Consider the following 15699-nt stretch of genomic DNA (forward strand, 5'->3'; position numbering starts at 1 on the left):
CACTCTTTATTTCTGTCACAGAACGGCGCTGCTCTGAAGACTGAGAGACATATAACTGTATTAGGTCCTCTAATGCAACTACTGACTAAATTTGCTATGGTTCTGTTTGCTGATTTCTGAAAGCAGACGTTTAAGCTCCGCATTTTGAAATTCTTTTAGTCTGACACAAGCAATTTAATTGAGAGAATTTGACTTGAAACACTCACACACACACACACACACACACAAAAAAAAAAAAAAAAAGTGAGGGAATTCTACATCAGAATATTTTACCTTGAATTGTGTGTTTTATTATTTCACCGTTGCAGTAGAATAAACCCACGTGTTATTTGTTTTTATGCTGGCATCGACCTTGCCTTGTAGCCTATAAAATACATTCATCAGCTTCAGTGTAAAAGTCCTGTATGTACAGTACAGGATTTACATGTTGCTATGCATGGAGGCATGAACATGAAAACACAAACAATTTGTCCAGTAGCCTACAAACGTGCCTGTAGCATTTGTTTGTTCATGCACTAGTGGCACCAAGGGACACAGAGACATTCAGGGATCCTTGTTTCTTCCTGTCAGTGTGTGTATCCAGCAGCCAAGGTGAGTTATCAACCTGGCAGATTTTAATCTGGGATGACAGAGCGTGAATGCGGGGGCATGGGGACGCGTCTGCAGGGGGGGAGAGGAGGGAACAGCCCCTGTGTGCTGGTCCCTAATAGGCGGTCACACCTTTTAGACCATGCAAGAGGAGGAACTTGGATGTGAGCGTGTGTGGTTAAAGGTGTGTGTGCGTGTGTGTGTGATGAGTGTTTCCTGAACCAAGGTAATTACGGCTCAGGAGTTCAGTGAGGTCAGTCATTGGCTGCCTCATTATTGGGGTGGAACATCCCATTAAACTGTCTGTGTAATATGCCTTGCTGTGTGTTTGTGCTTCACCACAGGGACCTGGAAGTTATTATGGTCATAGAATTTCAATAAATACTTTTATTTTGTTCGCACTTTCTTTCTTGAGTCATTTACTCCTTCTTTACTTAAAGTTGAATTAATTCATATTTTTATACTAACATTACACCTAACAATTACTAATATGAAAAAGGTCACTATCACTGAGTTTGGCTCATTGATTTGGTTTCACAGCTCAAACTAATATGGCAAAAGTGTAATAACATCCCTGCACATCCAGCAGACTTGAAGAACCATTAGAATTCATTTTAAGAATTCATTTTATCACCTCCTGTTGAATATTTACTTGCCCTTCAGCTTTAGTTTTGGTTTCCAGTAACTCACTAGAAAAATATCTGGTTCTTCTTACGCTGCTGAATAACCATGTCAACATTGTTTGTCTGCCATTTGGGAAAGTAGTGTAAAACCAAGACAAGGAACCAAAGAAGGCTAAAAAGAGCTGAGGTTGCTGCCTGAATTACCGATAATTGTCTGTGGGTTTGTGCTACCTCTTTTCTATCATACATAATATTATGATGGTTCATTTTAATTAAAAAAAAAAAAAAAACCCACCTTGAATTGCTTTTCTGCTGTAGGTGGTCATATCTGTGTGTGTATGTGCGTAAATTATTTCATCATCTATATTAAAGACAATCACCACATTTATGCATTTGAAAATTCTATTGTAAACTTCTAAAGGGAAAAGCTGCAAAATCAGAGACAAATTTCAGGGTGCATCTCCACAGCATGACCTCTTAGCAAACTAAAGTCTGTAAATATTTCATGGTCTTCATTGATGGGTGCCTGTGGCATCATCCTGTTTGTGTGTGTGTGTGTGTGTGTGTGTGATAGCAGATGAGAAGTATGGATGAATAAAACAGGTCTTGCATCATCTGAGTGCCGAGACAGCTCAGGGGGGGAGGCAAACCTTGGACTGCGGGAGTCCAGCTTGTTAGCATGCTGCTGAGCGGCTGCTGAACGTAGCTTTGTTCGTCATGAAATTTTCACGGATAATTGGATGTTATGAAGATTAATGTGCATTAGTTTTACAGAGCCGCAGGAGAACTGCAAAAGAGCCTGGCTCTCAGCAGCTTCCAGACGCTGTCTGTGGCCTCTTTAGTGGAAGCTTGTGATAGTATTGGCTTGATCGTTTAATGTTGATTGATCACCTGATTGATCAGCTGATCTGACTGATTTCTGTCACTCATTCATTCATTCATTCATTCAAATCTCACCCATGTTTACCAAAGGTACTGTACCATCTGCACCAGACTGTGCTCTTACATGCTCCTGGGATGAACAGCAATTTAGATTCATTATGATTTACTACCAATTATTCCAATTAGATAATGAATAGGAGTGACTTTAATTGTATGTTTCACTGCCATTACTATAATGTTCCCATGCAGCAGTAGACCATAATATACTCAGTTCCTTGGAGTAACATCCATAGGTAAAATCATTACAATGCAGGCAACACATATCTTTTTTAAATTGTTACCTCATAAATATCAATGAGTTATGGAGCTTTATGCTGGACATGACAAAATATTTTTTTAAAATCAGTTCTTTCATAAAAATTCTCTCTCTGCTGAAGAAGTTTTGTGTTCTTTCAGAAGAGTCTTGCTTGTCCTGCAAAGGTTTCATTTACTAGGAAAAAATTGGTTCCTCTTATATTTTGCATTCTCCTGCAAATTTTTGTTTCTCAAAAAACTTTTTTCAAAGTGTTATTCTACTGAAAGTTTTATCTCTCTTGCAGAGGTTTCAAAAATTGTTTCTCAAATGTTTTTGCTTTTTCTCACAAACTTTTTGTTTCCCAAAAAAGCGAAAGTTCTTTATTTTACACAGTTTATTTCAAATATTTTGTGAAAAATTGTGTGAGGAAAACAATAAGGAGAAAACTGTTTTGTAAACAAACATTTTGCAAGAGACTGAAAAAATATGATTTTTTTTTTTGTCATGTCAGTATTTTCCTCCATGCCCCTACTGGAGTTCCATAGAAAGCCTCTTATTTAGTGGCTGAGAATGTAGAAAGCAGAGTAACTCACTGCTATTAACCAACAGTCTCCTTCTGATTTGAAGATGATACATTCTTTCTCCTAGCATGTTAAAATGAATTATTTTCTTGGCCAATCTGAATCCTCTGGGTGAACATGAACATTTGGATAAATTCTGTTTACACTTTCTATTTAATTGCTAATTGGCTTTTGTGTTGGGCTTGTCATTTAGATTAAAACACTTTCAGACTCTCAGCAGGCTCCAATCTGTATTCCTGCAGCCTTACCCCTTGTTTTTCTCAAACACATACACACACATCTTTGTACACCTATCTTTGTGGGGACGCTCCACTGACATGACACCCTAGAACAACCTTGTTGGACCCCACAAGTATGCTGGGCTCCCAGACCCCACATATATATTAAAATAATCCCCCACCCACCCACACACACACACACACACACACATGCACACTCACTCACACTCCACAGTGGTATGAAATATTTAAACTTATGCTCCAGTTTAGGAGGTGCAATTACAGGCAGTATGCTGACAATAGAGGTCATGGAGGGTGCACACCCAGCCATCATCTGCCTGCCCTCACTTGCACATGAAAGCTCAATTTAAGGCAGAACATAGACATTTTTTCAAGATCACAGTACATTTTTAATTTGAAGTCCTGTCAGATCAACCACATAACTAGACTGTGTTTTGATCTGCGTGTTCTGTAGTCATCATTCTGATACATATTATTAACGCTGACTGAATTATTCAACATTTTCCAGGCTCATGCATTATTTACAGTGTTGACTGTTGAATTATTTTGTTAAAATGACCAAATAAATAAAAAATAACTAATAACAAAACTGTGTTTCCTAGACTTTGCCTATAGGGGTTTTGAAAAAACTGTATTTTTGTTTCCAAACTTCACTAAAATTCAAGCTTGTGGATTTTAAAGGTCAGAGTCAGAGAAGGGAGCAGCTTGTACACAAAATAAGTATGACATTGTGTTAATATTGTGGAAATGTGTCCTTATCTTCCACCCTTCTCCTTCCTCTCTCCTTTACAGTATCACTGATGCACCCTCTGCCCCCACAGCCATCAAATATTCAAACCGGCTCTGCTCCTGTTCTGCCGCTCGAGACACCTGAGTGCACTGATCTGAGACCAGTTGAGCCAACAACACCGCTCTGTCCATTTATTCCCAACCAGCAGCAACAACAGCAGGACTCTGACATGTAAATAATTAACAGAGATCACCTTTTCAACACTGTTACTGCTCATAGGTCGCAAAGACCAGAAGTCTGACTTAAAGGAGAGGTTCTGCTGAAATAATAATGTCCAGTAGTATTCAGCTGACTTGAAGTTTTTTTGATATATTCATTCTTTATTGGTGTAACATTTAATTAACGTGGATGTAATTGAGTTTTTTACACACTAATTAAGAAAAAAGGGACATTTCATGTATCAATTCTTACCTCATTTAGGCTCGAAAGGCTATAAAACATTTGCAGTTTCCAGTATTCACAAAGATCCACAGCTGGGATCAAGTAAGCTTCCTGTTATTTATTACAATATTTTTGATTAATGACAAGTTTTCATGTTGGAAATCCTCACTAACCTGTCCTGCTCTCATTTTTTGTGTGTGTGTGTGTGTGTTTTGAATGTTTTCTTAAAGCTGCATCAACATGCATGACGTGTTATCACCTAAAGCTCATAAAGCTAATATGTTAGCAAACAGTTGTTTATTTGCAACACTTTGGAGTTCATTGATTTGGTGTATTTCTGGTCACCCGCTCTGAATGGCCACTGTCATACCATTTGCTCTGGTCCTTTAGCTTCTGGATGCTCTGCAGTGCTCAGCCGCTAACCCCCTAACTTTGTCTATGTGCTGTTTGGTGCAGTGAAGGTAGAGCACAGTGGGTTTATCAAAGCTTTATTCACTGTAAACAGCTGCTGCCAAAGTGAACTGAAACAGTACAGGTACAGCTGTAGAACCAAAACAATGAGCTGAAAGAGGCTGAAAAGCTGAGCAGACATGAAGGAAGCTGTGTGTTCTCTCTCCTACAAAGACCCCTTTCACATTATTTGATCAACCGTTTACATACAAATATTGTTTAGTGCAGCTTTAATTTAGATCAGCTTGTCATATAGTTTTTGTCTGTGGGCATTCACCGTGACTCCATTTTGTATAATAGCAAACATAAAAAATGCAAAAGTGAGTCAGTGTTAGTTGACTATTCACTGAAAGTCTCTTTAGAAGGCATATTGGTCCATAAAACTTTAACTGATCTGGTTGATGAGTGACGGCTTCTGAATCCATTTGTGAGCATTTATAAAATCTACTTTTAAAAATATTAAAAGTAGATTCAGCCCTAGTGCCCTAGCCCTAAACCAGGACGTCAACATCAGCTTAATTTCTGTTTTATTCATCTTTATATTGGTCAGTTAATTAAATTACAATATATTAACATCGTTAATAGCACGTACTGCATTCTGATTTTTCAACACAGCTGTGTTAAGTGCAGGAAGAGTTGAAAACACGTCGTAGTGTTGGTAACGGCAGACCCTGGTGAAGCAGCTTAATCCCGGCTGTTACAAACAGCACTCTCTTTGTTTACTGTACTTTATGATCAGAAACTAATAATCTGCATGACTGAACAGAAAAATCATTGTTCAGATTTTGCGGCTGCAGCTTAATGTCAACATGAAGAGAAGGTAAATCCTTGTTTGACCTGAAGAGACATCCGACCCGACCAATCCTGACCCAGGCAGTCACGGGTTAATCCAGCTTCTACCTATAATTGGATGGGAGGACGGACACAGAGGAGAGCTATTACTTAGTGGGATCAAATGTGACCTATGACCCCTCGGCCAGCTGGCCACCAACGTAAAGACAGTGACGAAGGCGAGTGGAGTGACAAGCATGAAAACGTGGTCTGGTGGAGTCTTTTTGGGGGATGTTTTCCAGCGCTTTAGGTCATCTGATGTCGACTGACGTTTTTATCTTTTAAACTGGGAGCGAGGATCAAATGACAGAATCCAGGAATTTATCTGAAGAGAATGTAGGAGCAACTGCCTCTATAAGCTGCTTGACTGGTGACCCGCGGATTTACAAATTATCCTGAGGACCAAAGTGAGGTCTTTGTTTTAGGTCATTGCTTGAACAAATTACTCATCGCTGATGGGCCTGGACTGTTTCTTGATGTTGTTTGAGACTCAAACTGGCAACCCAACGGTTATACACTAAAACACTGGCTCATTGGTACTGTATTTATACTGTTGGGTTATCTACCCAAGCTAAAATTATTTGGCACAACAAGTATCGTTAGTTAATACAATACAATACAAGACAGGTGTTATTAACAAACTAATATAAATATAGTGACATACAAGTTTAAAAACAGAACACACTTTTAGTTTGGGTAAACAACCCAGAGTGTTAAATGAAACCATAAGACTGGACTAGAAGAGTCCATTGTCATTTGAATATACTGTCAAATAAAAAGTAAATAAATCAAGCTCATTGTAAAGAAATGACAGGTATGTCAATATATCATTGATACAATGATAGGTTCAATTTACCCAGTACCCATGGGTAGAAAACCCATCTGAGGTAAGAGCTTGTTTAGATCCAGTTACCCAACAGTAACACAGAAATAACACCAACACTGGGTCACAGCAACCCATTGGTCCTTGCTGAAGTTAACCCAGTGTTGTAGATGCTGTATTGATAGATATCCCACTCTGGGTAAAAATTAAACCACTACATTAATGCATCACTGGGTAAACTGAAGTAACTGCAGCTGATTTGAACTGTGTGTGAAAGCTACAGGAAATCCATGTTTATGATAAAATGAAGGACTGATCTGAGTGTTATGAGGATCACGTTCCTCTTATAGAATGATGAATGAGCCGCTTTCAAACACTTTACATTTAAACGTGTTTCCACAAAAACCCACTACGTCTTTGAGATAAGTCAGGTCTTATTTGAAATGTGAGCTCTTCATGTGGTGACAGTGTCTGAGGAAGGGCTGAGCATGCAGAGCTCAGTCACAGGACGCTGCAGCTGCAGGACAGCAGATGGCACCGCTGCGCCGTCCTGTGGATCCCGCTTGGCACAGAGACGCGTCCACGTTGTTCCCACTGTCTGCCTTCGCTCCAGTTCCCCTCCCTCCTTCCCTCCCGCACACACACACACACACACACACACACACACTCTCTCTCTCTCTCTCTCCCTCGGCTTACAGTATACACCTATCTATCTTCCACAAGCATCAGCAGTCTCTTCATCAGTCTCCGCGATACGAGCGCTACTACGGCGCAAAGCATGGCACCTCTGCGCCCTAAAGAACCGGTCTCCGCCGCTGTGCACCTCTGCGTTTTTCTGCTGACCGCCTCGGCCTGGATGGCACTGCCGGGACCCGTGCGCTGTGACAGCGGGGCTTTAAACCGACGCGGCGGGGTGGACCGTACGTTTGACATGGGCGACGGAGACGGAGGCTCCCCGCCGGGCTTACCGAGGGATGGTGACGAGGAAGCCGTCGGCGCGGAGAGCTCACCCCGCTTCAGGAGAGCGCTGTCCCGGGAAAAACAAATGTCCTTGCTCAGCAGCTCGTTCGTGCTCAAAGGGGATGCGACCCACAACCAGGCGATGGTCCACTGGACAGGAGAGAACAGCAGCGTAAGTAGCCGATCCCCTCCTCGCCCCCGTCCCGTCACGATCCGCTGGTTCACGCACCATCCCCACCATACCCCTCTTTGTCACCTTCCACCATCCATCACTCCAGCCACAGCACACACACCACCAGAAACAAGTTATTGTTCTCGCAGGAGGCTGCCGCTGCACATACGCACGAGCAGGAAGCACGGTGTGGTTTTTACGCGTCCAGCTGGTCCAGGTGGTCCACCTGGACGCGCGGTGGATGTTGTCGGGCACAAACATCAGGACTTTTACACGTTTTCATGTCAGGGCTCTCACAAATCGACACGTACACAGCGTCTCCCCAGACTTTACATCACATGGTGGCCCGGGGTCACGAGCGTCTTGTTATTGTGTGTTTACACTGCGCTGCGCAGGGTGGAACTCATTATTATGGGTTTCACTTTCTCTTCAGCTGCAGTAAAATTAACCGTCTCAAGTGACACGAGGAACCGGTTTAATGTTCAGTTACTGACCCCCAGAGGATCCCCCGACCCCAATGTGAGAACCACAATAACAAGCGCTCGTGCCACTGTGTACTATATAACATTCAGAATGAGTCCAAGGACGCGCGCGTGTGAGCGCACAGAGCCAGCGTGGAGACAAGGACCGCGCACCGAACGAGAGCGCGTTGCTTGATTTAGTCACACGAAGCCATGACTGAAATATTGATGGAGCTTTTTATCCATGAATTTTGCAGCGCTTTGTTTATTAGTGGTTTGGAACGCGATTGGTGGCAGACTACTTTTTATGTCTTTACCGTCAGCGTCTGCCTGAATAACGGCACTGAGACAGACTTCAGACAGATCCAAAATCAGTCTGGACAGTGATGTCACTCATCAGTGATCTTCAGACACTAAATTCAGCTCCTGTAGGAATATCTCAGGGATATTTCCATGATTATATTGGAGATGAAACCCTATGATGTATAAGGTCCCTGTGTAGATATTGTAGTGATTTTCCTCAGGGCCTGGTCAAGTGAGAGCAGCTACACTATGTAAACAAGAGCAGTCTTTGTGATGGATATTGACAGACGCCTGGGGGATTTGAGTGGTGGTGTCTGGTGGGGACATCACTCGCAATCAGAGCCTTTTTGTCAGTGTAACACATTGCTGTTCTTACTGGATGTGGCTGCAGGCGGCTCTGAGATGAAATAAATAATAATAAAAAATAAAAAAAATAAAAAAAAGAAGAAGAAATGACATTAAAGTGAAAATAATCTGACAGTGAAACAGCCAGCTGACCTATTCTGCTCAAATTTGCTGGAGTTTCATGACAAATTGCTTGGTAAATAACGTGAACGGTGACATTTGCAGGTAACACTCAACTTATTGGATTATCGACAGAGGCGAAAGAGACTGGATTCAAAGCTGCTACAGATACACTCACGTGCTGGTGGGTCCAAAAGACATTGAACGAAGTTGAGCTTCAGTAGCCAGAAATCTTAGAAAAGTGTTTATGTTTAAACGTGAGAGAAGAGGTCATTTACACACAAACGAGTCTTTAAGGAGTTAAACTCAAATATGACTCTCCTCTTTTTGTACAATTCTGCAGCTCTTGTGTGTTTTTTAGATTTTTTACAGACTGTAAAAACCAACAGCACTGGGCACTCTCTACATTACCCTGCGAGTCAATTTGAATTCATTTAGTCTTTTTGGTAATTACAATTTAGACCAAAGAAGTACACCAAAGAATCATATGCTCAGTTAAAATGAATTTTGATTTGAGTTTGATTTCAAGGAGCTCAAACTTGATCTGTTCAAACTGCCCAAAGTCACTTATGAGGACGAGGCCAGACCAGTTCAGTAAAGACTTGAGGGATTCCTGGTACTTTGGCATTTAAGACTGGGCATTTAAGTAATTAAAAAAAAATTGACATTCTCCCCGTGGTCTCCGGCCTCTCTAGTGATGAACTTCCCCGTCTCCATCTCAGTGCTTTTTTTTTTTTTTTTTTTTTTTCCAATCGCAGCGATAAGTCCACAGGGATCCCAGTGCTCAGGCTCTGCCAGCCATAGGAACTTCCAAGTTTGACTTATTCTCAATTAATTTGGCGTGGGTATGTACTCTGAAAGGTCGAAGAGACCGAGTTCATCCCAGCCTAATAAACACAGACAAATGGTGCCATTCAATTTCACTAAGGCTGACATTTATGAGCGGAGCGCCGATTGATGGGTGGGAAAAACGAGTCTCTGCCTCCTCTCTTGTTTCATCAATTCGTTTTTGAGTCTTTGAGGTTCCAAATGTAAGTGAGTGATGAGAGGGTCAACAGCGCAGAGGACGTCAGCTGTCACAGCTGTCTCCATGATGGGTTGTCAGGATGTAATAGAGGCCACGTGAAAATTGCAGTTTTCCTTATGATGATTCAGGCTAATCAGCACATCACCGCATGTACTATGTGTATGTTCTGGGTGAGTATAGACGAGAGGATGCATTGTTCATCTAGCTTCATAGTAAAAGTGCTGTTATCGAAAACAGCTCTTATGTACTCTCCTCTGTTCCTGTAGCAGCGGCTATGACAGTCACTTTATTTTGGCGAGCTTTGATTGGTCAATTGATGGCTCCCAACATAAAAGAACTTCCCTCAGGCATCCTCCAACCCTGTCCTTGAAGTGCAGACATAGCTGTCGAAGTGTGTGTGTGTGTGTGTTTGTGAGGGGGTGTTTTAGAGCAAGAGCATGAACATGTTCAAGGAGGAAATACGTGGATGTGGAATCTAGAGCAAAACAGAGTGCAACAGTAAAATACCTGCTTTCCCCTCAAGATCTAGATCATCCGCATTTAAAAAAATCCATTATGGAGGAGGTCAAAGGTCACAGCTGCTGCTTCTTGATAATATTCATGACTACTAGATTGAGCAAACAAAAGAGACTTTCCAAGATAGGAAATCAGAAAGGAAGAAGAGATTTTTTTTTTAACTTGGCTCAATATCCAGTGTATTTTGTGTCTGTAATAGTACATTGGAAATCTGCATGTAAGGTACAGCTCTCAATAAGTAAATATCAAAGAGCCAAAAAGGCAGCAGGCTTGTTATATCACTCAGTTTCAAGCTGAAGGAATTCCCTTATCCACGTCTGCTGAGTCATTTCCTCATGTCAAAAGATTTAAACCGACTTCTGGTGCTGTGATGGTTTTTGAACCGAACTCTCTAGAGATGAACTCTTAGTTGTTATTGTCCATTAGAAAACTGTGTATTTTCCCAAATATCTATATATATATATAAAAATTATCTTTGTCTCTTTGTTAAATCATTGAATTTCACTGATAATGCATGAGACATTTTCAAAGTGCTGTTCACAACAGTAAATGTAAAGGTTGTCAAGAGCAGGCATTGACTTCATGTTGTGTTACTTATATGAATGTGAGGAAAAGCCAGAGGATTTCAGCATTTGTCCCTCTAAGTTAATGCCACCGGTGTGGGACAAGCTCCGAAAATGCTATATCCTACACTTCCCACAATGCAACTTGATAGTGTCTTGATAGCGTTGAAGACCAGGAGCTGCTCAGAGAAAAGATAGTTGGTAGGCGGGACCAGACTAACCCTGATGACATCATCAGGGGTCATTTTACCAGAACATTATACAACAAATACCTTCACAGGCAGAATAGTATTCCCCATGACTTTTATCTCTTACTTTACATTAGCTATGTGCAGGATTTAAAAATATCTGACACTGGCGACTCCTAGTGGTGATAACAAAAACACACTGAGATGACTGGCCTGAAAGCAACGCACACACACACACACACACACACACACACACACACAGCAGCAATTTCAAACAGTTACATCATCAAAATTATTTATAAGATCACAAACATTGGGGCTTTAATTCCAAGTACAACAAATGACTTGAAGATAACATATTCAAGGCATACTAGATATTATTACCAGAAAAATACAAATTCATATTCACCAACAGACATCAACATGCATGCATGCATATAGAGTTTGTGAGTGTTGGAAGACATCCTGGGAAGGGATATGAGGCTGTAGAACATGATACCAGCCCTCTGAATGAAGAGAGCCTCCACTATTGAAAGGACTCTCTTTGTGCCTCTCTCTCTCTCTCTCTCTCTCTCTCTCTCTCTCCTCTCTCTGAGTTGTTGACCAGCCTGAGGGAACTCTGAGCTGTGCTCGTCTTCCCTCTATTCCTATCTTCTCTCTCTGGTGATGAAGGACGTCACTATCAGTGCTTGTGTGCTTCCAATGTGTGCATCTGTATCGACGACGAAGCAGCCCAACATTTAATAGCGTCTCTCTGTTTTTTGCGTGTATCGATTGTTTGATGGAGAGATGCGTTGGCATTTCACTCACACCTTTTTTAAATGTGTGAGGGAGTGTGCTTGCGTGTGTGTGTGTGTGTGTGTGTCGCTGATCCCTAGACGCCTGTCCCACAGTAGCCTAAGTGATTAATGAGCGGCAAAAGGGGCACTGACAGTCCAAACTCTCTGCCCACCCTCCACCCCCATAGGGGAATTGTGGGTAATTCCTGCCACTTCCTGGTTTAAGAGCTCTCCTGGGTGAGAATGAGTGAAACTAGAAAAAGGACACTGAATTTTCAGACTCATAAATCTTTTATGTTTTAAATCCTTAAACAGCCCAACACTACATGACATGCATGTGAAGATACACTAGCCACTCTGATGTAACTAAATCTAACTAAAATGCTAATGTCAGCATGCTAATGTGTACAATGACAACGTTAATGTATCAGGTATCATTTTTAACACATTTGCCATCCTGGATAACAATGTTAGCATGCTAACATTTACTGATTAGCACCAACGTATGTGATGAGTTTTGCAGGTATTTGAATGTTAGATGAAATGTTATATAATCACCGAAGTTACTGCAACTCATCCTGTGGGGAACACAAATGTCTGTATCAGAATAACTGAGACATCTCACTCTGAGTCCAATATGTCCACATGGTGGTGGTGTTATGAAAAGCCTGGGATCACCAATGTCCCAGTGACACATCCTCTAGGAGCCATGAATCTCTGTTCTGAATTTTGTGCCAATCCAACTCATAGATGTTGAGATATTTCATAGGACAAGTGAAAACTTGGACCTGGTGGTGGCAGTTGGTAGTTGTTGAGAGATTTCAGTCTAGATTAAAGTCTTGGACAGACCAAGTGACATTGTCAAAATTTAAAAGGGGTGTCTTGGCACCATCTGGTCCTATTTCTCAGCTTTGATGAGCATCAACCCCTCAGAAAACCAGACATTTTATGACATTTGCTCTCTGGATCGGCACATTCTGGCTAATATATCTTGTCTACCTCTTTATTGTGTTTTCTCCCTCTGTCTCTAAGTTGGGTGTGTGCTGTGGGTGTGTGTGTAAGACACATCAAATGATGCGATGCTCCACAACACCACCAGTGTGTATTGAACTTAAAGAAGCAGCTTAAACCAGTGGATGCAGTAATTTTTGTCCTTATCTGCCTTTTCATTGTCATGTCATCATCAGCATTAGAGGGCACCATCATTATCATCACTGAATTCCTCTTTCTAACCTCTCTCTCTCTGCCTCTTCCTCTGCTTATACCATTAGATTGAACATTATTTACAGTTCATTTCTCTGTCTTTATGTAATGGATATTAGGAGTTACCACCTTTTACCCTCATCTTCCCTCTCCTTCCCACCAGCCCCTCTGGTTACCTAGCCAACAACACCTTCAGACTGCAAGCATCAGGTTAGCCAATCAGGTCAAAGGATTATCCGCCTGTAGTATACATTTATTCTATACATGGCATTGGTTGAATTTAAATAGGGTATTTAGAGGGATCCATAATGTTTTATAATAAGGTGGTTGACCGAATTTGCATGGTAAATCACAGCTCATGCAGGTGTGTACACACATATAAGTAACAATACACAGCCATACTCTTTCTCTGTGGTCACACACACATGCACGTGCACACACACTATCTAGGTCCCCAGCATCCTGACTTAATGTGAAAGGCATTTGTTCACGCTTCACATACAGAACAGACAGTTCATTTGGCCCCTGGTTGTTCTGCAGGTGGAAAATTGTTTGCACATGTGAGGAGAGCATTTCTCGTCATTTATCCTGTCTGTCCTCGTTCATCCTGCTTAAAGAGACACTCCAAAACCCACACTGTAAATCATCAGGCTTGTTTGCTTGCTTCTTCTCTGTCTCTTTTTTTTTTTAAAAAATATGAATCATTCACTGTCTCCAAATTACAAAGTACAGCACTGCTGCAGCAGGCTTACCAGCAAACATGGCCGCCAGGACACATCTAAGCACAGCTGAGTGTCTTCCTTAGTGTTAGATGGCTCCTGGTTTCTTTTTTATGGATGTTTGATACTTGGTTTCCATTATGTCACTATGAGGGTTTGAAAGATATATTGCTGTGCTGTTATGTTGAGTGGATATTGGTCTTTAAAAAATGCATATTTTCCAGTTAAAGGAATACTCTAGTATTTAGTTGTGTCAATGTAAAGTTGTATTGTTTGAGGATGGTCTAAGTACTGTTTCGGAGTCTTGGAGTGACAAAAAAGTGTGAGAATGAATATTTTCTTACCATTAACATGGTCTAATTCAAAGAACCATGAGCATAAAATGTCTCAGTCAGCCCAAAAAGTCAGTCTCAGCTTCCAAAACACATATCAGTGAAATCTAATCAGACTGGCCGGCACAGCACAATGCTGCTAGCCCTGATTGTGTATCAAGAGATGCATATATCTGTGTCCTATCTGTTGGCATGAGTTGACACAGACAACAATAGCGAGTTAATTGTCTGAAACATAAAAGCACTGCGGATGTCTGAGCTCATCCGTCGATGAGATCTTCATCCAAACCCTTCCTCTTAGTACGGCCTCAGCGTTGGCATAGCATCGCTCTTTGCCACTTGGCGTTAGGTAGCGTTTGTCGCTTCGATGCCATGGTTGCCTTGCTAACGAGACCTTGGGAAAGTACATGTAGCAGCATGTTATTGTAGTGTTACTGTCTAATTATGTGTTTAGTGATGCCAGGTGGATGCTGGCAGCCCAGCAGCTAAATAAAAGCATCGGGATGTGTTTGTCTTACAGGTTGTTCCGAGGCTGCTGGCAGTGGGGCTGAGAGATTGTTGTCTGTTGGTTGTATGTGTAAGAAGAGGGTGTGTGTGTTTGTGTGTGTGTGTGTGTGTGTGTGTGTGTGTGTGTACCTTCTTTTCTTCTCTGCTCCCTAACTCGTCCTTTCGGTTTGGCAAGGTGGAAAGTCTTGAAGGCAAAATTACTTGATGTAAGCATTTGTGTGTGTGGTGTGTGTGTGTTGGAGCAGGGGGGTACTGGTTACCAGGCGACAGCCAAAACAACTAGTTGGCAGGCAAGAAAGCCCCTCTTCTGCTTGAACATCCCAGACATTCTCCAAACTTTCTTTCCTTTCTTATGGTTCTAAAATATACCCAGCATGCATTCATTGTCTCTCCAGTTTTGTCCCCTGTAAACAGAGAGCTTTTTTTTTTTTTCTTTTCTCCAACGTTCTGTGTTGTTTTGCGCTCTCCCCATCCTCTTCTGCAGTTTGGCTGTCATGGTTGAAAGTTCCTGCTCATGTTGCCCTGGCAACCCACACTGGAATCCTGTTGGGGTCTTCCAGTGGTTTGGTTCCTGATCTGAATTCAGAGTGGCCCCTCGCCTCACACTGCTCCCAGGTCCTGCATATTTCATGTATAGCTCTGGCATAAATATATGCTAGTTGTCAAGTGAAATGCTTGAATTTCCAAAAGTCAACTTTTCAGGAACAAAGTGAGTGAGATCCTGTTTTTTGACTGTCATGCATTTTTATATTCATCCTTTAATTTTCATGCTTGTTACTGATGCTGTCATCTGCACATTAGTCTGTCTGTTATTTCAAGACATCTTAACAACCACTGGTCAGATTGTCATTCAAATTTTTAAAAATCTATTTCACATTATTTTAATAGCATGTCAACACAATTGATTGGAATTCGCCTGAATGCAGCTCTTAACATTTGGACTTAAGTAGATATAATGTATATAATAATATAATAATAATGTAATGTTTTAATAAAACCATGAGTGCTGCTACATGACATA

General features: G+C 41.4%; 1 protein-coding gene across 6 annotated transcripts in view; it reads left to right on the forward strand.

The window, feature by feature from the left end:
- The first annotated feature begins 7142 nt into the window (after nt 1-7142).
- The window catches only part of sorcs2 (sortilin-related VPS10 domain containing receptor 2), a 286509-nt gene continuing 277952 nt past the window's right edge, over nt 7143-15699 (forward strand). For all 6 annotated transcript variants that reach the window (XM_051075724.1, XM_018674300.2, XM_018674299.2 and 3 more), the window contains exon 1: nt 7143-7615. In XM_051075724.1, the coding sequence (XP_050931681.1) occupies nt 7262-7615 (354 nt within the window). In that variant the 5' untranslated portion in view covers nt 7143-7261. The remainder of the gene's footprint in view (nt 7616-15699) is intronic.

This window comes from Lates calcarifer, linkage group LG14 (assembly GCF_001640805.2).
Source record: "Lates calcarifer isolate ASB-BC8 linkage group LG14, TLL_Latcal_v3, whole genome shotgun sequence".
In the NCBI taxonomy this organism is placed as follows: domain Eukaryota; kingdom Metazoa; phylum Chordata; class Actinopteri; family Centropomidae; genus Lates; species Lates calcarifer.